General features: G+C 38.6%; 1 protein-coding gene across 1 annotated transcript in view; it reads left to right on the top strand.

Annotated features, from left to right (window-relative positions):
• The window catches only part of LOC122769441 (dmX-like protein 1), a 38,395-nt gene extending 12,717 nt beyond the window's left edge, over positions 1-25,678 (top strand). Inside the window, exons 14-34 of the mRNA XM_044025966.1 lie at positions 52-173; positions 548-637; positions 1,213-1,315; positions 1,428-1,547; positions 1,785-1,985; positions 2,108-3,348; positions 3,516-3,774; positions 4,325-4,458; positions 4,650-4,836; positions 4,951-5,061; positions 5,254-5,423; positions 5,609-5,706; positions 5,853-6,018; positions 7,935-8,063; positions 8,231-8,369; positions 9,156-9,949; positions 10,297-10,395; positions 10,915-11,082; positions 11,877-12,068; positions 24,519-24,647; positions 25,658-25,678. Of these exons, the coding sequence (XP_043881901.1) occupies positions 52-173; positions 548-637; positions 1,213-1,315; positions 1,428-1,547; positions 1,785-1,985; positions 2,108-3,348; positions 3,516-3,774; positions 4,325-4,458; positions 4,650-4,836; positions 4,951-5,061; positions 5,254-5,423; positions 5,609-5,706; positions 5,853-6,018; positions 7,935-8,063; positions 8,231-8,369; positions 9,156-9,949; positions 10,297-10,395; positions 10,915-11,082; positions 11,877-12,068; positions 24,519-24,647; positions 25,658-25,678 (4,673 nt within the window). The remainder of the gene's footprint in view (positions 1-51; positions 174-547; positions 638-1,212; positions 1,316-1,427; positions 1,548-1,784; positions 1,986-2,107; positions 3,349-3,515; positions 3,775-4,324; positions 4,459-4,649; positions 4,837-4,950; positions 5,062-5,253; positions 5,424-5,608; positions 5,707-5,852; positions 6,019-7,934; positions 8,064-8,230; positions 8,370-9,155; positions 9,950-10,296; positions 10,396-10,914; positions 11,083-11,876; positions 12,069-24,518; positions 24,648-25,657) is intronic.
• The last annotated feature ends 459 nt before the right edge of the window (positions 25,679-26,137 follow it).

Below are 26,137 nucleotides of genomic sequence, written 5' to 3'. Positions count from 1 at the left end.
TGTTATCACAAACATGATCCCTTTTTTTTTTTCCCCCCTTGCCATCCTTAGGTGCATACTGTTACTCCCCAAGCGCCTGCTTCGTGGCAAGTGATGGCCACTCACTCAGACTCTATCAGGCTGTTATAGAAGCTAAGAAACTCTTGAGTGAACTCTCCAACCCCGAGATATCGGTAAGTTCTCGAATGGGATTCTCATACAGGATACAGTCACCATTGCAGTGATTGGTTTTCCCCATATGCACTTACAGAATTGCACAAGGAATATTAAGATTATTGGAATGGCAGTGACCACTCTAACCCAGAGTTGAATCCAGCAAGAAATTATTATTGGAATGGCAGTGACCACTCTAACCCAGAGTTGAATCCAGCAAGAAATTACCAATATTAGGTTTTTGTGAACTCATAATTTGTCTTTTTTTTTTTTTCATTGAAAAGTTATTTGTCTCATTGAAAGTGCTTTTAGGTTTTTAGGTTATGTCAAATATATTGGCATCATAATTATATGTTTAAGCTGATACTAACATGAAATGTCTTTTTCTCCTTAGAAATATGTTGGGGAGGTATTCAACATGATCAGTCAGCAATCCACTGCAAAACCAGGGTGTATTATTGAGCTGGATGCCATAACTGACTTTGTAAGTGAAGCGAAATGAGCATATCCCTAATAATTATAATTTAAACTTGCTGTCTCTCTAAGGACAAGGCTTTTATTTTCTCTATTTTTCTTTTTTATTAAAACGAAATAAATATATATAGAAATCCATGTATAGACCTTGTTTTTAATGCCTAAGTAACTATTTTTGTGCGGCACATTTGGTATTTGTTTCTGTAATGGACAACATGAGGATTACTTTACGTTTACTTTAAATTTAAGGTTAAGGTTAACAGGCATAAGTGTTTCCTTGTTTCTCAGAGGAAACATCCACATTCTGTAGCCAATCTTGTTTGTTTTTCTAGAAGCCATGATATCTTTATAAGATGTTGCTTCAAAAAAAAGTTTTGCACAAAAAGACCTTATTTTTCTGCTGAAAATAAAGTCTATATAGGAAATATTATGACTGTGAAAGGTCAAAACTAGTTCACAGCAAAACATCTCTCTTCCCCTCAGACACCTTCTATGTTTGTTTGTCTATCATTGTCACAACTTGTGTCTGTGCCAGTGTGTTTGCATCTGATGTAGTTTGATTGTAGCTTCCGTTGTTCAATACAGCAGGGGAAGGAGACCCAGCTCCTACATGTCTTTGAGGAAGATCTGATCCTTGGCAGTCAGAGAACAGAGAGCACACAGGACCCTCCTGATCTTCATCATGATGGTATACATTTGTTTTTCAAATTTTCTCTTTTAAAGTTTGATTTGCATCTCATTTAAACTCTCATTTCATTAATATCTAATCTCTGTGTATCTCTGTTTTTGTTTCTTTGTAGCCTCAAGTGAGGCAACCTTCTCGGCTCGATTTTTCCTGGTAGTGGTGGAAGTAACACCGAAAGGGCGCTCACTCCTCCACATGTGGCATCTCCATCTTGCTGCTCAACCCATTATTATGGGTAAGCCCTTTAAGCAAAAGTATTTTCACTGGAATTTGTTTACCATGACTTGAGCACAAGTTCATTTTTATCCATTGTCTTGTTTCATACCTAAGCAAAATGATGAATGGCAGACAATTTTACTCAAATGATGTCTGTCACAGTGTAATGTGTATATATAAATAATAATATTTTGATCACAAAGTCTTTCTTTGCATACTCTAAACAATATTTCCCTCTTCCTGTTTATGTCCTCAGAGGAGACCAAGACAGAAACTCCTATGAACAGCTCTCACTTTGACTTTGACACATTCAGTTCTCCAGTCACTCAGAGGAGTAAAACCTGCACTTCCAATTTGCAGAGTGCTTGTCGCCTCAACCTCACTACACACACACTATACAGCCAAGAGATGGTCCTGCCAGAAGGGGTAGAAATTATCAGTGTTACGCCCTCAGCAGGTAAGAGACAATGAGAGCATACAGTCAAATAGAAAATCTACAGGTTTAAGTTTACGTTCACTAAGCTTTGTACATGTGGGATGGATTCTGTGCTTAATTGTGTATTGCCATTCCACTCCTAGGTCACCTGAGTGCATCTTGTTCTCTGCCAGCTGGCCGTGTGCCTTATCTCCTTGCTACTTCCTGTTCCGATGGAAAGGTGCGCTTCTGGAGGTGTAATGTTGTGGCGACAGAGCCTTTCAGTATAGATTGTTTGTCATACCAGTGGGAGGAGTGGCCACTCCTGGTCGAGGAAAGGCTTCCCAGCAGCAGTGAAATAAGTGTGCCAGGTCGCCCCGTTGAGGTCAGCTGCTGTCACACTGGAAGGTTTGCAGTTGCCTATAGGCAGACACCAAATGCACATCTGAAATCCACACCTCATTTGAACTATCAGGGAGTGTTGATTTCTTCTCCTGCACAAGCTTCCTCGCCCTATAACACTCACCTGGCCCCAAGCTTGACTCTACCACATAGCCTAAATTCCACTCTAAGCCCCAACCAAGCAAACAGTAGAGAGCCCATGGTTTACATTGGCATTTTCCAGTGTGAATCCACAGGTGGGTCACAGTGGATTTTAGAACAGACCATAGTCCTCGACAGTACAGATTCCACGGCTAGTTATGGCATTAGCAGCAGCACAAGTGGAAGTGCCAGTAGTCCAAGTAACATGGACTTTTCTTTACCTATTGAGAACTGCTCAGGTTCCACCAGTAGGAGCCTGGTTCATTTGGACTGGGTGTCTCAAGAGGATGGGTCACATATTCTGACTGTCAGTATTGGGACAAAGATTTATATGTATGGGCGCCTTGCTGGAAAGCCTCCAGACCTGTGTCTGTCATCTGATGCAAGTAAGGAACAGAGCTTGTCTCGCCTAGTTTTGCTTCGTTCGGTCGATCTGGTCTCTTCTGTTGAAGGTTCATTACCCATCCCAGTCTCTCTTTCCTGGGTACGAGATGGCATCCTGGTCGTCGGGATGGACTGTGAGATGCACGTTTACTCCCAGTGGCAACCTCCAACACCACCTAAAGCCAGTGCTGCCATCGCCCAAGACACAGACATTGGCAGCAGTGTCTCCTCCATAGTCTCAGCTGTCAGACAGAGTCAGGAGGATGGGCTCAATCCTGGGGCTTCACTAGCTCCTCCCAAAAAGGCATTTTCAAGGTCGATGATGAGTCTGGCTCAGAAACTCCGCGGGAAGAGAACAGCTTATGACCCGCCTGTAGAGATGGAAGATTCTGGACTTTTTGAAGCAGCACACAAACTCTTTCCCACTCTTCCCCAGTATCATCCTGTACAGTTACTGGAGCTCATGGATTTAGGGAAGGTATGTTAAAGAAATGGTCAACTACTGTATTTACATACTGTGTATTTTATATTTATGTTTTGATTTTATATTATGATTAGATCCTTGTCCAGATAAAATAATAACTTTGCCAGAAAACTGACATTTGTTGTGGTTGCTGATGTGTAACATAAATTGTCTTTACTAAGGTTCACCGTGCCAAAGCCATTCTCTCTCACCTCGTGAAATGCATTGCTGGGGAAATAGTACCACTTAAAGACAGTAACACCAATCCAGAAAGGCGCGTGCGCTCTCGAACCATTGGTGCTGGAGGCAGCACAGCCAGGGATCCGAAAATGTTCAGCATTGCTGAGAGCTCCACCCCTGGCTACACTGAGATAAGTTCCATCCCTCCCCTGCCTCTTTATGCTCTTCTGGCAGCTGATGAAGATACATCAACAAAACACGGTCAGTATACAAATGAATAAAACAATAGAACACTATTTCAGTTGTAACAAACATGGGCAAGAACTGAAAATGTATAAAAGATCTCTGGGTTTTTTTTGCAAGATAATTTGAATATGTTTGCTTAAGACACATAAATACAAAAAGTACAAACTTGAAATGAATATACCCTTTACTATTTAACAATTTGAATGTAGGTGTCTCTGTATCTCAGAAATTAGTGGACCTATTAGTTCTAGTAGCCATGTTTTGAGATTGTGAATCACTATACTAACCTTTATAGAGATTAAACATGTGGATGAGATAAATATAATAAGGAGAGTGTTGAGCTGAAAGGGGTGAAAACCGAAGAGTGTATGTCATTTTGGCTTTCATCGAAAATGTGCTTTTTAATGGGTACACGAAGAAAAACAGAGAAATAGTACTTTAAGCAGAAAAGTACTATTCCTCAAGGTGTGAGAGACTTAGAATATGCAAATATTTCTTCCTAATGATTTTATTTTATGAAATACATGTCTTGTGTAATTTAGTTCTACCATGTGTTTCCTTACAGATAAAGTGGGCAGTGTAAGTGGGGACAGTGGACATGGTTCCAGCCAAACAGATGCTTATGACGAGCTCTTTCATACACCCAGCATAGCGGATCTGGATCCTCTCAACAATAATCAGGAGGAAACGGGCAACAAAGTAGGTGTCTGTGTGTTTTGCTTGGTTTAATACATGAGACTTCAAAGCAACATTTTCAACATGTATAATACATATATTAAGCCTTCTTTTAGATTTATTTTTGTTTTAAAATGATAAACAATTCAGAACTCATGATGTCCCTAGCTGTACCGTACATTTACTTATTATTCTGTCTTGTTCCTTGTCTGTAGGTTATTGACTTGTCTCAGTACAGTCCCACATACTTTGGTCCAGAACATGCACAGGTTCTGTCCAGCCACCTCCTTCACTCGAGTTTGCCAGGACTAACTCGTCTGGAGCAGATGTCTCTCATGGCGTTGGCCGACACCATTGCTACAACAAGCACAGACCTCAATGACAGCCAGGACAAGAGCAAAGGTACTTTGGGAGAAAGAATGCATAAGCTCTTCAAACTGATAGAAAACATTAGGCAGTTACATAATGCAAAATTAAAAAAAAAACGTTTTAAGCTGTATGTCATTCATTTACTAGGTGGCGAGACACTGGATGAGTGTGGTCTGAAGTTCTTACTGGCTGTCAGACTGCATACCTTCCTCTCTACCTCCCTGCCACCAGCACACCGAGCACAGCTGCTCCGGCAAGGTAGTAGGCTCAGGTTTTCAAATTGTTTTCATTGGGGTCATTTAGTAGCTAGCACAAAGATTGTAATTCACAGATATCCCTTAAAAATTATTTTGTTTTCTTAAAATGCTTTAGCACTGAATGAACTCAAGACTTAATCTGTGCTGACTGTGACATGTTCTCTTTTCCTCATGTACTTCTTTTTGTCTATAGGCCTGTCGACATGTCACTATGCCTGGGCCTTTCACTCTGAGGCTGAGGAGGAGCTGTTGAATATGCTCCCTGCCCTACAGAAGGGAGAGCCCACCTGGCCTGAGCTGCGCTCCATGGGTGTGGGCTGGTGGCTGCGCAGCAACAACAAGCTACGCAGGTGTATTGAGAAGGTGAGGTGGTCAGTCATTAGGGTTTTTTTTTAAGCTTAATCTGTGCCTTATGTATGTGGTGTTTCTATTTCATGGAAAAAGTTATTAATGAGTAAAGATAATTCATTCTAAAAACTTTGATAGGAAGATTTACTGCTTTTTATATACTGAGTTGATGCATGTATATTTTTCGCCTCTATTGTTAGGTTGCCAAGGCTTCTTTTCAAAGAAGCAATGATCCTCTGGATGCAGCTATATTCTACCTTGCGCTGAAAAAGAAAGCAGTGATCTGGGGATTGTACAGGTAGGCATCAGAACTGTCATGACTTTGCATATGAAATACAACTGCACATCGTCATCACACAATTTACTCCTGCCTAAAAAGAAGCGTATAAAATAATGTGTCAAATCATCAAAGGCCTCTGACAACAGTTCTGTTGTTCTCTCCAGGTCCCAGAAGAATGCCAAAATGACTGACTTCTTCCACAACAACTTCAGTGAGGACAGGTGGAGGAAAGCAGCATTGAAAAATGCTTTTTCACTTTTGGGAAAGCAGCGGTTCTTACATTCTGCAGCCTTCTTTCTTCTTGCCGGGTCCTTAAAGGATGCTGTTGAGGCAAGTAAAAAAATTACACAATGTTTCCAAGAAACCCATGTTCCTTCAGCTGCAATTGGCACTCGGCAGAACTCTATATAGGGATCTTGCTGTCAGTACAAGTTGTACTCATTTTCACGTAGTATGAAACTCACAATCACTAATTGGTGTGTGTGCAAAAATAAAGGGATGTGTTTGATATAGTAAGGAAAGTTAGTTACATTAACACAACAACCTGCGCTCACCAAAGTGTTGTACAAATAATACAGATACAAATATAAACCACAATTAAATTTGGAATAAAATATCTGTTAAGATAAACAACTAACATTTCAAATGAAGTAAATTTAAAAAAAGCTAAACGTGTACAATAAAAGCCCAAATATCATTCTCAACCAGAGTTGAAAGCCAGCAATAAGAAATAAATCTTCTAGGCTGGGGGGAGTTTGCAGTAAACTTATTAGAGAGAGCTCCCCAGTATGCAAGCATAAAAAACATATTCAAAAGAACATATCTTATGACCAGTTAAAATCATTGTGTAGCGTCCTTTGTATTATTAAAATACCTTAACATAAAACAAAGCTGTTGCCCTCAGAATTGTGCACAATCATGTAGATTATGACCCAAGGATGACATTCTTTCTTTTTGTGGTAATTCCAACAAAAAAAAAAGGTCATGCATAACTTGTGTTATGGGCAGAGTGTTAACACTAGGGGAAAACTGAGCATTTTGCACTATTTTCAACTATTGCTATATACCTTGCTTGGTTGCTTACCTGGTGCAACCGATGTACGATTGATGCCCTTGTTACATGATGGCTGCACTGAGATGACAATGAGTGTACAGATGTGCTCTTCCCAGAGCCTCATTTACACCCTCCGATGTCACAATGAGCATCTCAGAGATTTGCACACTCCTGGATGCAGGAAGTGCGTTTGTCAGGAGGCTTTAGCACAATTCACTGAAGGATGAATTGTAAATCCTCTGTTCTTATAAAATTCTTCTTAATTACTTCCATTCATAAACCAGCACTCTCTGTTTTTTTTGTTTGTTTGTTTTTTTAAGGAATCACAAGTCGAAGCTCTTAACTTAACAACCATTATACCATAAAAATGTATTTTGTTAAACATCATGTGTTACAAATATATACAGCTCTATCTCTACTCACTTATCAAATGGACAGCTTCTGGTTGTCTTCTTTACTTAACCACTTTGTCAAGGTTATTTTGGTTGAGGAAAATCCCTGAAGCAGTGGGTCACATTATTTCATCAGCATGAGTAACTGGAGCTTCTCTCTGCATTTTATGGAAATGAGCATCACCCAGGCAAGGGGCTATCATTGACTTTGTTTAGTCTCTGTGACTGTGAGGCAGTCTCATTTAAATTCTTCTCACAACTTACTATACTCCAACTATATTCACTAAAGCGCAGGCTTTTATTTTTAAATGTTTTTTAAACAAATTTACAAATAAGAAACTACTGACTTGATAAGATTGTTATGTTATATCTAGGACTTAACAATTTATTGTTTTCAACTCAAAAATGCTATTTGAAACATTGCATTTATAATAAATTGGCATGTGGTAATCACATTTTAAATCCATACACAGTGAATATTGAACTGAATGTCAACTCAAAAAAGTGATATAGCAAATCAAATGGCTATTGCAATATGTGTCTGAAAATTGCAATTTTACCCAATATCATTCTGGCCGAGTTCTGTCTCATTATATTGTGTTCAGAATGTTTGGCGTTCTCATGTCTATTAATTAGAGACGGACCGCGCACAATAGACCGTTACCCTTTTTCGAGATGCGTTGTACCAGATTTTAAGCAAAATTGCTATTTCTGCTGTTTGTCTCACCTCATTCTGCCCTGTGAAGGGCTCAGAGACTCCTTTTTCAAACAATAACTGACTTAATTTCCTTCTCCCTCAGGTGTGTTTAGAGAAACTGCATGACCTGCAGCTGGCTCTGGTCATCTCCAGATTGTACGAGTCTGAATTTGAGACGGGATCCACCTACAAAAAGATCCTTCAGAGACACATTCTGGGTCAAGACAAACAGGTACATAAGATATTGTACAGTATATGTCACAGCATCCATGAACTATTGTTTTTATTTTGTTAGATACACTATTTCTCCAAGTTGCTAACTGTTGCTGACTCAGGGATTTGATGAATAATGAACTGCAGAAACCAGAATGATTAATTAAAATTCTCTGTATATTTTAGATTCAAGCCCACCAGGACTCGTTCTTGCGCAGCATGGCTTACTGGGTCCTGGAGGACTACAGTAAAGCATTGGACACTCTTCTTGAGCATGGCACCAACAGAAACAGCTCTGGGACCCCTGAGAGCAAATGTGAAGCTGGTAAATCTGCAGTGATACTTTTATTTATCTACCAATGTGCAAAATGAAAATAGGACACCTTGTGTACAGTACTTATGTTTACACTTTATTTGGTTTACTGTCTCACAATTTTAGTCAAGGCTGCACAGCCTATTGTTACACATTAAAATTGGCATAATATGACGCCAGTAATCAAAAACAAGTGATCATTTTAGTCAAAATTCACTATTTTGTTACTGCTACTGTTTAAAATGTATTTAAATAAGTCAAGTATTGATCATATCTACATACTCTGACTTCTTGTTTTTATTGATATTTCATCTTTTTAGGAAATGTTTTAATTTATAACCTTTTGTGTTCCGTGAGAGTTTCCTCACTGTAATTTGATGCTGCAAAGTTTGAATCCTCTGCTCTTACAAAATGGCTCAGCTGTGCAACTATTTTTGGTCTTAAGTATATGAAATTGCACAAGGTATTGCATATTTTCCTAAATTAGCTGGTGTTCTGTGTCCAGTAAGACTTTCCTTAAGAGTAGATTAACTGAACATAAAACAAACTTTATTAAATGAAGAGCAGTAGCAGTCCCAGGTCGACATGCCTGTGCTGCATGTGTTTCGTAAATTATGCTCTCAAAAGCAAGTGTATTATATCAACAGAAAAAGTCAACGCTGACTCAAGTGTTTCTATGATAGATTATGTGCTGGTGTTATTAGTAATTTGACATTGTTTATACCTGGATTCTTTGGGCATATAACTTACCTTTTTGTCCATCAGCTCCTATTTATGTTTTTTTTTTCTCGTGGACAGGTTCCTCTTTTGTGTCTACAAGTAACCCTGAAGTTTTCAACTTTTACATCTACCTCCGTACCCACCCACTTCTCCTTCGCCGCCATTTTTGCTCTTCCGACAATGCTAAAGTTAGTTTGACTGCTGAGGGTCGAAGGGCTGACTCCATTAGCCTGGAGGAGAGGAGGCTGTTTTTCACAGCTGCATATGCCCACCTACAAGCTGGCTGCCCCATGCTAGCACTTGAAATCCTCTCCAAAATGCCCAAAGTTCATAGGCATTCACGACTCCAGAATCAGGAGGATACAGGAATCTCCGCTGAACTCAGTGTTGGGAGTAAGGAAGGACAAACCTCAGACCCAGACTGGTCTCAGCCATGTCTGAACGGCTACGAGTCCGATGGGAACAGCTTGTCAATCAGTAAATCAGATTCGTTGTTAAGTTTCGACTGGAGCCAGCCTTCACTGACAATTCCAGATGAGCCCCTAGAGCTGAAGTGGGACAGTGACAAAGACGAAGACGAGGAGGAGAGCGAAGAAGAAATTAAAAATGCTAAGACTGGTATAATTGCAGACAGCAGCAGCGTGTTCCAAGACACGCAGGATGCCATGTCACCACTAATGGAGACAGTGATGGAAGACGACAGCGAGAACAGCAACGACTTCATTGCACCGTCTGATGACGTCTTGGTGGCCCAGCTGAAGTTTACTGCCTGCTTGAAGATTATGACCAATGAGCTGCGGACACTGTCAACAGGGTATGAAGTCGATGGGGGGAAGCTGCGCTACCAGCTCTACCAGTGGTTAGAAAGAGAGGTAATTTAAATACACAATTATAGACTTGCAGAACTAAAGGGCAAATTCATAACAAAAGTTTCATTTTTTTTTAATAGCATGTTGTCACTTATGTTGTGAAGCAATATTCAGTCTGCACCCTAAGGTTTACTCAGTAAAACTTTCATAGCTTGCATCACTCTCACACATCACCATCTCTGTGTGTCTGTATGTCAGCAAATATAAACCTCATAATGTTGATACCTCCAGTGGCTTTTTCTTTTCAAGTAGTGTGCTTTGTCTTGTGGAAACAGTTTGACATTTTTCGGCATGGATGATAAATTCCTTCTTGAAAAATTGATTTTAAGTTAAAGTTGTGTTTTCTCTAGGTGGTCGCTCTCCAGCGTTGCTGCAGCTACAAGCCCTGCCTGTCAGATCTGTCTGTCCTGGGTGATGCCTCTGTTTTTGGGTTGGTGGAGGAGGAGCAGGTAGTTGCAGATAGCTGATTGCATCTCAAACTGTCAGATGTTCATGAGGGAAAATCAATGCAACACTTGCTATAATAAAAATTTAAAAACAATAGCACAATGTGGAATGACATAGTTTGAAAAAAATGTTTTATTGAAGAGTTTGTTGCACCAGTCTTACTTGGATCTTTGATGGACAGACCTGTTTTTGTTGCTGGGGGTTCAAAAACCCTCCCAACTCATGCTGCTGTGAATTATACTTTCTCTTTCTTTACTATTGATTCATTTTCAGAAGCAGACCTAATTATATGGGCCTATCCTGTCACAGTGTATGTAATGTGTTTTCACAAATTACAGACCCATTTTAAAGCTGCACTAGTTTATTTATTGTTGACAGAATAGATTAGTGTGCGGTTGTTTTCTCAGCACACCATTGTGGAGCTTTTATTTGAACACTAGCCAGCTGGAGAACATTGGCTCATTTACAGGGAATTTTATTGACTTGTCAATAAAACTAATAAAGTAAAAATGTTTTTGCAGCTGGGTAGCCCTCGTAGTGACAGCCAAAGGAGCAGGAGACACTGGCTGCAGAGTAACCAGCCTTTGCTCAGGATGTTCCTCAGCTACTGCAGCTTGCATGGCTCCCACGGTGGAGGACTGGCTTCTGTTCGCATGGAGCTCATACTGTTGCTTCAGGAATCTCACCAGGTAATTAAAACATGCACTGACAAACACGAAAGGGCACTGATAAATTACAGTTTAACTTACTTCAGTTTGTTGTCTCAAAAGGTTATTACATTATATTTGATGGATTAGTATAATGATTTGTTTGTGCTGCTGTTCATTTCTAGTGAATTAAATGACCTGCAGTTTGTAAATTGGACAGATTTGATATTTGGTTATATTACGCATTGAAGTATTTTACAAATTATAACATTACACACATTTGCTGATTAGTCTATAGGTGCTTTGTTTAATGTCCTTTTTTATTTTTGTCTGTCTTTAATGTTTTGCTCTGCTAGGAATATTTCAGCTGGTTTCAAACAAAGTTCATTACAAAAAACTTATTTTGTATGTAACATTAAAAACAGTTACTGGTTTGATTTGTGTTTTATCGGTATATTGTTGTTTTTTTAGGGAGAGGATCAGTTCTTGCCAAACTAAGCAAGCGTTATTCAGATATTATATGGTGTGGTGTTGGTACATGTTTTGGAATCAAGCAGATATACATAAAACCAGTCATTCGTCGACTCACACTCCCCTGTTCTGTCTTGTATATAAGATCATAAATTACACTATTAAGTTTAATATGGTGTGATGTTAAAGTAAACGATATCTTCCAGTGTGCAGGTGTCACAGTTTTATTGTACACTATTTACACTTTCTTTATGCATTGCATGATGAACAAACATCAGCACATCTATTCATTGTGGCATCTGTTTTTTTTAATGTACCTACAGACAATGATTTTACTTGTTTTTCCCTCTAATGTTTGTCCACAGGATGACTCTATCCAATCTGTGGTGACATCCAGTTCCCAGCCTAACGCTATCCCTCTTCTCATGGCGTGCACAGCCAATGTAAAGACCGTGGTGGCCAATCCCATGGTGTACCTGACCAACCTGACTCATGACATTTTGCAGACCATCATTGCACTCGATTCTCCTCCACACCCTGATGTTGTTAACAATGAGGTGAGGCAGTTTCTGCTCACATTTATCTGTCTATACCACAAAAACAAAATCAATAATATAGTCAATAAACTCAATTCACAAGAGAGAGACAAATTTGTGAGATGGTTGGTGGTGAAATGAGACACTGAAATAGCGTGAAGGACAATGAAAGGTGGAGTTTGTCACCACAAGGGACATATTTTATGTATTTCTTTTCAGAAACAAACCACCATTCACTCTCACACTCATGCCTACTGTCAATTTAAAGTGTCAAATTAACCTAATCTGCATGGTTTTGGACTGTGTTGTGTTAAATTAAACTTGAATTAAAGGAATTGCACCAATGTTAAATAATTAACTAATTCACCTGGGTTTTTTCTTTTAAGCAATACTATCATCCCTGACTGTGTTGCATGTCTTTATACTAGTGCTGTCAACATTAACGTGTTCATTTTGGCCATTCATTTAAATAATTTATGCAGTTATTGTTGTTTGTTTACTTCTGACCCAGTTGAGGATGAAAGGCTGAAAGAAGTCGTGCGCGATGCTTTGGGATTTTATCTTATAATTTGCCCTCGAGAGGAACCATCGCGTCAAGAATACACACTTTGTATGAGGAAGCGAGAGCTCGGCAAAGAACCACGCTCTCACAGGAGACCGCTGAACTTCTGTGAAGAACAACAACTACAGCGCTGTGTATCTGAGAGCTGGCCTATCTATTATGTCACTTCCAGGTACCTGGCCAATCACAGGACAGTGGGAAAGCTCTCGTTGGCTGGCCAATCACAACACAGTCCACATTCTGGGGGTGTGGTTTTGGTATGAAACAGCGCGGCTGACGAGAGCGTCAGTGAGGAGATATTTTGATCGGCTCGTTTGCAGCGATTAGGAGGTTTTTAACCATGAAAACAAGTTAATATATGTAAGTAGACCTCCATAACTAACATATGTGTGATACAAGCATTCTATTTCGCCTTAAATCAATTGACAGCCCTAGTTTATAAACAAAATACTTCAAGTATGGATACATATTTCACAATACATTGTACATTCCGTAATTAGTGGCTTTACATGAAATATATTTGAAATTGCAACTCTGTTAATACTGTACCAGTATTTACTAGCCTGGCTAAGTGCTGTTCGTTTGGATCAGTGTGAATGTGGTCTGAGACCTCTGATGGGGATCAAACAACAGAACAGAACTGTCTCCCTGAGGGAGGGAAATGAGGTACAACACATCAGTCTGGGGATTGTGTCCTCACGAGACCAACCTGAAGAAACTTTTTCAACACGCCTGTCAAGGCCAGTGAGACTGCTGCAGGCAGGGGAAGACCCTCCTTCCCCTGGGACTATAAATGATCCTGCACAGTCTCATCTCCTCAATATAAACTGCACTTCAGGGGCTACATTGTGTTGTACCTCATTTCCCTCCCTCAGGGAACATATTCATAACCTCCAGTTCCCTTTTGGTCAGCACACCTGGTACACCACATCAGTATGGGGATCTAACAGAGATACCCGTGCAGCGAGACTAGAAGACTCAGTAGTGACCGTGATGTCGGTCACATCACCTCCCTGCTGAGCGCACCGATTGAGTGACGTCATGTGCAGTCACATCTAAATGATAAAACTTCATGAAGGTACTTGGAGAGGTCCAGTTCGCCACGGAACAGACCTCCGCCACCGAAACCCATTTAAAAACACCCCAAGATGCAGCCATGCCTTGCCAATATTGGCAAGCAAGTTATGCAAACAAATCAAATTTTAATATATAATTATATATATATATATATATTATATATATATATATATATATATATTATATATATATATATATATATATATATATATAATATTATATCTATCTTTGTCTTAATAAGATACTACAGCTTACTTTAAGCTTAAATTACCAGCAACAAGCAAAAATAATAAAAGTAAATAAAAGTAACTTATCACAAGCAAAGAAATTGTGATGTTTGAACTTTCAAAGTTTTACAGCAAAACACAATTTGCTTACCCCATTGGCAGATTATTTTTCTTTTAAAAAAAGAAAGAAATTGATTTAAGAATATTTTGATTATTTCTCGAATAGCTGTGTTTGCAGTGCAGGGGCAGTTGGTGGCAAAAAAAAAACCCAAACATTTATCCCACGAAACCCAGTGTTTTTCTTTTTGTGGACGCTTCTTTGTGTGTTCAGTCATACTTCAGGAACCTCTCTTTACTAGCACAATATTGCTGTTGTCTCCATCTGTCTTTACATAAAAAAAACACTTCTTTTGTGCAGTGTGGTAACCTTGCTGGTCATCATAATATGTGGGAGTCATGGGGAGTTGATAGACTTAATCTGCAAATGTACTACAGCAATTTACTCTTTTTTTATCAACTGTGTGGTATTCACATTCACCTTAAAGTATGAATGAAATCAATAGTCTCTAGACTACAAGAGAAGACTATAGCAGTGACCACCCATTTGTTAAATAGCTTGCAGTTAGTCAGACTGGAACCAGTTCAAACAAGCCATGAGTTTTACCATAAAACCATAAAAAAGGCCATAAAACTTTTGATTCAGAAGAGTGAACTACATCCCATAAACCATTGTGAATTATCCTTGTTTGATCACTTCCAGTGTGTTTCTTTTAAAATTGAACCTTATTGTTAATATCGTATTGTAAGTATTGGTCAAAGGCTGGGGTGCCCCTTAGCAAGGCACCCAACCTCCATTGCTCGCAGAGTGCAGAATAGTGCTGGCCGCTGTTCCTGGTGTGTAAATAAAATAAATGCAGAGGTTCCAATGCACTATTACTAATCTGTGTTTGTTCAAAAATATTGCATTAAATGTGTGTCTTGTAAGTATGTAAGAAAGTCATGGTTCCTCTGTGGTAGAGATAATGTAATGCTGAACCGTCAGACAGTGGCTCACATGAGCAGTTTTGCCATTGTAAAACTTCCCATTGTATCATCGAGCTCCACCACTCAGAAATGCTGCCGTGACAGTCGAGGGTTGTGGGTGCTGCAGTACTTTTTCATCGCAAATAAAATCCATTTTCTTCAAGCACATTATATGGACTTGTGGCTTCTATAGGAGCGTATAACATCTTTTCTCCGAGCTAATGGCGAGTTGACCTTGGCTGGTCACAGTATTATGGCTGATCATCAAAATCCCTATGCAGAAAATGGATGAGAATTTTTACCACACTGCTAGGCTAGGAGTTAATGAAACAGCTATGATGTGCAATAGATCGTGATGACTTAGTGTGTATATGGTGAGTAATAAATGATAAGAATCTTTGTTCTAATGTGTGGTCATAACTGGATCTCATATGAGATATCTCATAGTCCAAAGAGGCCAACACTAATGAAATAGGGGTGGTTCATGTCTCCTCAGGGTGGCGCTGCTCAAATGAATCGAGTTTACAGCGGGATTATGGTGGAGAAAGCTCAGAGATTGCTCATCCACTACATAGACTTTATGCACTTTGTTGTGACTAAAGAAATCCTGCACTTTTAATTTTCACAGATATTAAATATTTTTCAATTAATCATGGGTATATGTTTTGACACATATACCCACAATGTGACACAATCAGAGCTTCCATTCCTTTTAAAGCCAGGAAGATAATATACTGTATGCTATTATAGTGAACAATTTTGCAAACTAATTCAATGTAGTAAAGACATGTTACTGTGAATGACAAATGTAAATAACGGATAACGGAAAAAAATAACGGATGCTCGTTGCTCACTTGAACAAAAATATGAGGATCAAAAGTGAAAATTCACCTTGTGCTTGACCGTGTCTGTCAGTGCACAGTGGGGTTTAAGACTGTTTATACTGAAAACAGCTTCCTGCTGTGGTGAAAAAAACAACACATCTCTGTTGAGGGTGAAGCAGGAAAGTGGCGTTTTAGGTCGAACATAACAAAACGCTTAAACTCGAAATACATTTTCACATTGCAAGTACCAACATTGTCCAATTAAAGAATGTGATTCATCATTAAAACAGAGAGATTAGCCAGCAAAACTATAGCTAATGTCTCTGGTTCACAAAAGTTAATACTGGACTACAAAGGCAGTTTTCCCTTGGAAATGTTTTAGATCTGTTTTTTTTTTTAATGAACTAAATTCTTCTTGACAGCTCGATTTAATGAAGGCAAACACGTCTAGTTTTATTCTAGACAGTGGAAGTAACCTGGGTAAAGTTGTAGAGATATTCAGATATATCTTTGACCTTTATACAAGACAGTGCAAGGGTGCCATTATGTTTTGAATGATTCCATACTTGCTCCTGTAAAAAAAGGACTTACACTACATTATGTATTCAATTATTCATCAAATATTGGCAGAATTATCCCGATTTAATTTAATTCTAATCTCTCAAATAGAATTGACCTTAAAAAACTATCTGCATTCAAAATATTACAAAAAGGAAGAATATTTTCCTTTAACTGCTCCTATACAAATGGTTATTTTGACAATGTGAATACAAGTCTGTTCATGCATATATACATATATATACATATGTGTATATATATATATATATATATATATATATATATATATATATATATATATATATATATATGTGTATATATATATATATATATATGTATATATATATATATATATCAACAGCATGTTTTGACCTCTTCCAATTTCTTTTTGAAGAGACAGTCTCCTTGTAACCCCGGAAGGTAAATCGACCCTTTAGCAGTATCATGTTTGTGTACGTATGTGCATCATTATCTTGTAATTATTTCTCATTATATCAACCCTAATGGAGTTAATTAGATCATAGGTAATTAAAACAATGGGTGCCCTGATACACTCAAAGACGATGATTACACAGGAAGTGTAATCATCAGCAGTCTGATGACAGCTCCATGGCAGGACCAATCCCTCCTATTAGAAATATCACACTGATTATAAGAGGTACACACCTACTCAATAAGCAGTCATTGTCACAGGACTCTTTTCATTTTTATTTCGACACTCTTTGACCGTACCTCTGTCTTATGGTCTGTACACACAAGTGGCTCAGAAAGCAGCGCAGAGACAGGAAAAACATTTTTTTTTCCAAAAAAGGAAGCTATGATTGCAGGGCAGGAGAAACAAAATGACTTGTCTTTCACCGGAAATGTCAAGGATTCTCTGTGATGACTTGCTGCAGAGCAGAAATCTAACAAAATTGAATCGTGTTTTTTCTATCAGTTTATTTTTCCCCAAATATCTTGAACCACACATGTATTTTGTATCCTAGCGTACCCCGACGTGACCGAGACACACTGAAAATTCTTTCAGTGCTTTTTGAAAATGGAGGCCAGTGAAGACATCACTCTTGTCTCCACACAAACTCAACTCCCCCACCACTATTTATGTTTCCTCATCCTGTTGTCTGATGTACTCTCTGTTGCCATTAAATCAATTTTCTCCATGGGGATTAATAAAGTTGAATGGAATTGAATTGAACTGAACACAAGCTGAAGCAGATATGAAGATGCAGAAGGCGCTGTGGCGTCTCTTTTCACATATTGAAATGAAATGTAATGTGCTTATCCTAAATGCCTCTGACAGGATTAACCGCATCGATTTAAGGATTCCCCAAGGAGTAAAACACAAAACCACACACATACACACGTGTTCACACACACACACACTCTCCCTGCGACTGCAGTGTAATTGCCTTGATCTTGGCGGGAGAAGCTGAGCAGCACGCAGCAGTAAGTCACCGATTCCGAAAGCGTTATTTATGTTCAGCTGAGTTTGCTGCTCGCTGCGGGCAAAAATGGTACTGTCACTGTCTGCAAGCACCATGCGTTGACTCCAGACGAAAATGTAATAACATGGTTTGTGTTGCTGTTGTTTTTCTGGATGACTAACACTATTTGGACTGAGGACAATTTGCGGAGGCGCTGGTTTTACTGCTGGTGGTAAATATGAAGCCTGTCTGCACCCTGGTTTCCCTTATAGGATCTGTTGGCATGAGGGAGTAGTTCCTGTGAGGAGATGCCAAAAAAACATCTATTTCAAGTAGGAACTAACCAACTATCTGGGGGCCACATCCAGTGTATTCCCAGTGCTGGTTAAATGGATAAATGGGGAGGTTTGTGTCGGTGGGCATCAGTCGTAAAACCTTTACCAAATCAATTATGCGGATCACTGTAATCCATACGGCCATGCCAGATTGGTCGAGGCCTGGGCCGGACTGTCATCTGTGCTTGACCAATAGGGTACGGATGGAATTCTGCTGGCCAAAGACAAAGATAGAGGAGCGCGTCGGACAGAGTCATGAGTTTGAAGCTAGAAATTGAAGGTTTGATATTGAATATTGTCGGTGCTTATGCCCCACAAGTTGTTTGTCAGTTAGAAGAGAAAGAGGAGTATTGGACTAAGTTGAATGAAGTGGTAGAGTGTATCCAGAGGAGAGAGGGGAGAGATTGGGAAAGACCTCAAAGACCTTGGTGATGGTAACAGAGGTGATGAGGAGGTGTTGGCTAAGGAGAAGAATGTGGAAGGACAGATGGTTGTGGATTTTGCAAAAAGGATAGAAATGTCTGTGGTAAATACGTATTTCACGAAGAGGGAGGAGCCTAGGGTGACCTATAAGAGTGGAGGAAGATGCTCACAGAAAGACTATATACTATGCAGAAGGTGCAATCTGAATTAGATATGAAACTGCCAATGTGATGCCAGGGGATAACATGGATAGGCAGCATAGCAGATGGTAGGATGACTTTGGAAACCATGAAGAGGAAGTGAGTGAAGGTGGAGCAAGAATGAAATGGTGGAAGCTTAAAAAATGAAGAATGAAAAGTGCAGCTAAAGTGGTGAGCGATACAGCCAAGAAGGTGTTTGGAGCTGCCAGGCAGGTGGGAAAGAGGAAGACCACAGTTCCATTTCACTCAGGGCAGTGAAATGGAAAATCCTCCAAAGTCCAGACACTGGTGGCAATGATGGTTGGTGAATGACTGATAAAGAAAAGATGCATCAGATAACATAATGCTTGTTGTGATGGGGAGGTGACAGGTGCTCATGAAAGCAGGCTGAGAGGACTTTGGCAGAACATATTTTCATTTTTTTTGTCCCCCAAAATGTCAAAGCACATTTCTAAAAACTGTGGCAATTTCTTAAAAATTCTAATCACAAATTCAAATACTCACATAGTGAAACACAGCACTCTCCTGCCTCTCCCTCGCTTGAGTGCAGCTAGAAAACCCTGAGTGACTCTCTCTGCTGCTGATTGATACATTATGTTTGACCTTGACATTTAATGTACAGTACTACCCAGTACAACAAACAGACTTTGAGTGCATATTATGTTGCTTAATATGTTATGTCATTTTTATTTATTCATTTATTCATGTATTTATTTATTTTAAACGTTCATTTTTAATATATTATATTAATATATTTGTTGCTTTGTCTCGTTTTCCTGAAAAATGAAAAAAATACATAAAAAATGATACTCACAGCTACTATGGTCTGTATTTATATAGCGCTTTTCTAAGCCTGTTGACCACTTAAAGCTGCTTTACACTAGTTTTGCCATTTAGCCATTCATACCCATTCACTCACACTTTCATACAGCGTATCTATGTGTAAAAGATATGTGTAGTATCTTTTACACCCATTCACACAAGTGTTTTGCCCTAATACACAACCATGAAAAGTGCTCATGTGTCAATGCAATAAAAATATTCAAATATTTAAAGTGTTACATATTCAAATGAGCATGTCTATGGAAATATGTTTCCTTAATTCTAGGTTTTTTGACATTTGGCATTTTGTCAAATGTATCTGCAACACCAATGATGCCCATTTTATTTGAGACTCACAAGCGCAAATGGCAGTACTCACATACCAAAGGATAACCGCAGAAAAATGAAATGTAAGTCACTTAAATCCTCCTTCTAGGTGTTCTTTCAGGTGCACAGGTGCAACACAAGTAAGAATTGGTAATTGGTAGCCAGAGTGTTGCATTTAGATGTGTATGGTGCAATTTGTGTTCAGAGAATTGCAAAACTGTGATTTAGAACCCTATTTGAGTGCGACGACTAGAGTTGTGCTTTGAGTTTAGCAGTCTGGAGTCATGTTGTTGACACATAAGCTTCAGTTTTTCAGTATTGTGTGTATAGTTCCATTTTTGTGTTTATGAAGTGGGGGTAAAAAGTGAAAGGTTGCAATGGAAATGACTGGCTAGAGATGTAGATGTGCCGCAGTGCTATTGGGACAGATAAGACCAGCTGATGTTCATGGCATTGGAAATGACAGCGAGAAGTTGATGGTGCACAAATGGGAGAGGAGACGCTATGATCGAAGCATGCAAACAAATTAGTATCCCAAACTAAAGTTATGCTGGAGATTTAAATAAAAAAAAATGTACAAGCATTTGATAATAACAATTATAATCATGTATTTTCCTTTGTTCATATATAAGTTTCTCATTATTCCCAATTAGCATCATCACAGTGATGGCACATACTGTATAGTGACACTGATAGCTACAGGGCCCTTGGTGTTAATTCACCATCTGGACTCTCCTCTCCACGAACATCCCATCACATATATCTGTGGCCAAATTTCCGGCCCCACTCTGTCACAGAGGCCTGTTTGTGCACAAAAGGACACGACTGCCCAGACTGTAAAGTGTGGGGCCGCTGTAATCGACGGATGCCCTGGCTTACATCAAAGCACCTGCCAAGCTGTGACTGAATCTCTCTCCACCCACAGTTTCTGTCCCCGGGTGACATTCTGAACAAGTGCTTGAGCTGCAGCCATTTTCTGATCCCAGAGATGTGGTGTGATGTGGCTAAATCGCTGACACAAGGTTTTCAGGCTGATAGTCCAGGCCAAAGTGTATCTATCTTTGGCAAGGAGTGCTATTTATTTTTTTATTTTTTTGGTCTTCATCAAAATTTAATCACTTGAAACAAAGAAATATAGTACAGTCTTTAATTAAAATGTATTTCAAAGCGCACTTGTCATAGTAATAGATTATCACAACTGCTTGTGTTGTATTCTGTAGCTCTGGAGGTCCTCAACATGCACATTCATCTTTAATTCATTACCTACAACAGCACAACACAAGTTATGATCCCCAGTTTACACTTCGAATGACTTTTACACTAAAACATTTTAAACTACTGTATGGGAAGGAGGAATCCCATTGGTGCTGCACACACAAAGTCAAACAATATTAGGAGAGGTGAGGGGAGGAAAAAGGGGCACTTTGGAGCTTGAAAGACAATTCAAAACCACATGTGAAGCCTGACTAAACATTACATTTCTTCAAACAGTATTTTTGCAAGCAATATTAGATACCAACAAACATATAATAAAGAAACAACATGTTATCAAAGTAGCAAGGTGTTACGCTAAACTTGTTATTGGAGGTCACTGAGAATCTATCAACAAATGACAGAGAGAAGGGGATATGATAATTTCTCACTTAAACAAGACACTGTCTTCTTGTTATCATTTAAAGCAGGGGTGTCAAACATACGGCCCGGGGGCCAGAACCGGCCCGCCAGAGGGTCCAATCCGGCCCACAGGATGAATTTGTTAAAATTTCACACTAATCTAAACGTAATGTCAAATGCTCCAGATACCCGTGACTAAACGTTTGTGCCTTTATAGATCCAGTGTGCTGTGTAAATAGTAAATTTAGGCATGATATTGTTGAAATTGCACTTATATTTCTCAAGATATTTCATGTTTTGTAAAATTATCCTTCAGTAAATGTAAAACAAAGGAGAAAAAACAAAGGAGTTCTTGTTGTTCATAGGTTATTATTCTATTATTTTGCTATTTTTACTGGACTGGCCCCCTTGAGATCAAATTGTGCTGTATGTGGCCCCTGAACAAAAATAAGTTTGACACCCCTGATTTAAAGGTACAGTGCAATAGATTTGGCAACATGTGTTAGTGAAGTTACATGTAGCAGTTGAATATATCTCACCTCACACTTCCCTTCCAAGTGTGTAAGAGGACATATAGCTTTCAGTTAGCATCAAAATTCAAATGATGTTTAGTTAAAAACGTGGTGATCCAACAATGGTAGCCTCCATAGAGAAGACCTGCTCCTGATGTAAATAGTACAGGATTTTTTTTTTGAAAAAAAAAAACAATAATTCATACAATCAGGTGATTGTATACACAAAAACATCAGTATTATTATTATTATTATATTATATATATATATATATATTATTGTTATATATTCTACTTCTGCCAAATGAAATAACTTCACCCAAATCTTACACACTGAGATATGATGTCTTATTTACAAGTTGGGCATTTATGTTGGTCATTAAGACAGATGGAATGATAAAAACATGGGGAATACTGTGCCTCCTAAAATAATGTATATATGCAATAATATAGTATATAAAGATTTTACACCATATTTCTAGTTAATATGGCTACTGGAGATATTATGTTGTCCAAATAAACTCTGACTATAATAAATAAACTCTATAATAATAATAGAATAGAATAGAATAGAATAGAATAGAATAGAATAGAAAATACTTTATTAATCCCTTGCGGGAAATTCTTTCGTCACAGCACTCCAGTGTACAAAGGTAACGAATGTTGTAACAGCAATTTTTTTGGAAATTACAAAATTACAAACTATAGGAAGAAGTAGGAGTAAACATAAGATTAAAATTACAAAATTAAAGAATACTATTAAAATAAGAATAAATTTACAGAGTTAAACATTTCCAGAATATACTACTACACAACTTGTACTTCCCCCTCCCCCCATATTAACAATATATACAGAGGAAGTATAAGCCTATTTATCATACAGAGGAATTGTACAGCTATACAGAGGAATTGTACAGCTAACATAAACTAACTTTGGTTTTTCCTTGGTTTAGGAAGTGAATGAATTTCCCCTCTTATCTGGCAGAGCATAATTTGTATCAAAACACCGTTTTATCATCATTTGCTCCTTGAACTGACTGAATCAATTAATCAGTTCAAGCATAAAACCCCAACATACACTTTACATAGTAAGGGAGACAAACCTATTAACTGTTACCAATTCTTGCAAAAGACTAATAGGGCTCAATGATTTCTGGAAATTGCACACAGTTTAGCAAAAACTCATTAACCTATAGGGAAATCTACCTTCCTCGATGTCTGGGCCTCTCTGTGGCTCTCAGGCTCTTGGCAAACAGTGGCCTATTTACACATCCATAAGACAGCAAGAGGCATTAGCATTTATAATGCGTAGCAGTGACTGCCCACTTTTAAAGCAGTTCTGGTTCCGGAAGTGAATTCCCCATTTATTTTCTCCGTCGATGTTTTAAAAAAAATCCTTATAAAAAGGGTCTTAAGCCTGGAACCAGGACGACCAACTACAAGATTAATTGCACCCATAAAACATTTACATTTAGAGCAAAAAAAGAATTGGAAGCTGTAAAAAGGGTGAAGGTAAAAGAATAAGTACATAATTATTCTAAGAGTGAAAGAACTATGCATCCCATAAACCATGGCAAATTAGTTTTTTCCCCACAGATTTCCAGTGTGTATCCTTTTGAATGTAATGTTATATAGTGTTACAGTATAATTGTCTTATTTGAATGTATATGATGTTGAAAGGTGAATAATTGAACCAGTCTTCAGGGCAGGTACCGTGTTTTGTAGGCTACATATTGTACATCTTTAATATGTTGTCTCTGTGAGTGTTTTTGCTGATATGTCATAATTAATTGCAGTAATATCGAGGAATGTAAAGTTTGGGAAGGTGTTAAAATTGTACTGTTAATAGTCTTTGAACCACTAATGTTTAAGCAGGAGTTTATTATCAGCCAATCAGAGATGAGAAGGGTGGGACTACAAATATGTGTGTCATGGTTAAATGACAGAGAAGTGTTATGGCGCATTATGCCTGCCGATATGTGCATCCCCGTCGCATGAATGAGCAAGCTGCCAGTCAATCTTTGCAATAATGTTTGAGGCAAAGTATGGCTTGAAAACAATAAAACAATAGCCTAAAAACTGTCTCCTTGTCACATTTGATTTTTCTGGGGATGCATTATTTTGCAGAGCTGCTTTTGGAGCTGTGGTGATTTGCATCCTGTTTTCTTTTCTTTTCTTTTTTTTTTTGCCAACATAAGTGTTACATGTTACATACAAATCCCAATACTAAGCTAAAACAGACCAAACTACCCAACAAGAGCCTTCTAAAAACCAAAACACATTTGCATTCAAATATGATTAATATGGCTCACATGCCCAACAATTGCCAATGTGATGGAAATCCTGTGAGCTTCTCAGAAAGGGTTTGAGAGACTCAGCTGTGTCAAATCCAAGCATTTATACCAAAAGCTCCCGAGGAACAATATGAATGTAATAAATACTTATTACTATAGAGAGGAAACTTCTTTTTATATGTGTCAGACGTTGCCTTCATTAGCCTGCGAACAACACCATTCCCTTTACTTATGTTTTTCTCTTGCTCAGGGACACAGTGGCACTACCAATGAGTCCCTGCAACACAGCAACACACAAGAGGTGTGGAGGGGCCTGAAAACCATGTCTGGCCAGTGGGGAGATGATAAGAGGGACCCTGAATCTGGAGACCTGGAGCAGGCAAATGATCTAAATCTAGTCTTCAACGCGTTTATTTTTTTCCCCCAATTGCTGCCCACTGCTCCTGCACCCGGCTTTTGTGTAATGGTGTGTAAAAAGGATGGGTTACATGCAGAGCCCAAATTCACTATCAATAATTGGTGTGTGTGCAAAAATAACAGATTTTTGTTTGTTTTTTAAAATCTACTTTAACTGGAGCTACCCTTCATCCCTCCCTTGTGTAACAGCTGATCAGGTGAAAAAGGACAAGGTCAGAAAGGCTACAGTCCCTAAAGGCATCACCTGCTCAAGGACTGAGAAGACCGTGCTGTCAGGTGGTTCTGCATTTCATCAACCTCAGTCTAGGAAAGGCTCTTTTTCCTGTGGAAATCCTCAGATTCCTATGACTGTGCAGCCCACAGAACCCAACCATGTGAGAACTTTAACCATGACCTCTCACCTGATGAAGACCATAAGACCATGGAGAGTATCATTATCAACCACCTCAGACCCCTTGTGAGTGCAGAGCTGGGCACACTACCGTTTGCTACAATATCTGCTGCCCTTTTCCAGAGAACTCTGGAAGCACCATGGGAATCTTTTTTTAAAACTCCTCAGTACTTTTGTCCTCTGACCAAGTAGGAGCCTCTTGGAAAGATAGATTTTTGTAGTAATTTATTTTTCTAATTTCATGTTTTATTTTAATGTGGCCCATAGCAAAGATCCTCAATTAAAAGTGTGTATTAGTGCCCAAAAAGGTAGTTGAGTTTGTTTCTGCAAGTCTGAGGGGATATCTTTTTTTTCACCTGAGTCTCTTCTTAAATGTATGCGCCATCTACTGTTTTTATGCTGTGCAATAATATAAGATTACTGCTTGGTGCAATGTTCTGTTTCATTTGCAAGTGCTATCCTTATTTAGTAGTCCTTTTGTGCATGTGTTTCTACATTTTTTAAGTTTTTAGATTTTTTCTAATACCTTTTATTGTACTCAAAATTCTTTTGTACCTGTTTATTCCTGTCTCCTTCTGTAGAGATGTACATTTCGCCATTAGGGATTAATGAAAGTTATCATATCTTGTCTTCTCAGTTTAAATTAAGCTTTTACTTTTGTATATGATAATGTATTAGAAAACCAAGTCATTTTAGTGGAGACTTTCCAACAATTGCAAATAGAGTTCAAAGAGCACAATATAAAGACACATAATGAGATAAACATTAGACAGAGATAAAAATAAATTATTAGTCATGACAATTATGTTATCCAGACGAAAAACCCTTGGTGACCTTCTTGCTGTGTGGCAATAATGCTAGCCACTGCAACACATTTATCTTAAATTTAAAAAAAAAATGCATCCCCCTGTTGTATTTCACAACAGAAAATGTATGGGTCAAATAGTGTTAACCACGTTGTATTTTGGTCTGTTTTAGCTTGTTAATTTGATTTTCACACATGAAACATTAATCTTGGCTAAGAATAAAGAAGCAGGGGACACAAATCTTGGCAGCTCCAA

The sequence above is a fragment of the Solea senegalensis genome, linkage group LG5, assembly GCF_019176455.1.
Source record: "Solea senegalensis isolate Sse05_10M linkage group LG5, IFAPA_SoseM_1, whole genome shotgun sequence".
NCBI lineage: Eukaryota > Metazoa > Chordata > Actinopteri > Pleuronectiformes > Soleidae > Solea > Solea senegalensis.
Note: the sequence above shows the minus strand (reverse complement) of the source record. Positions and strands in the feature narration are given on the sequence as shown.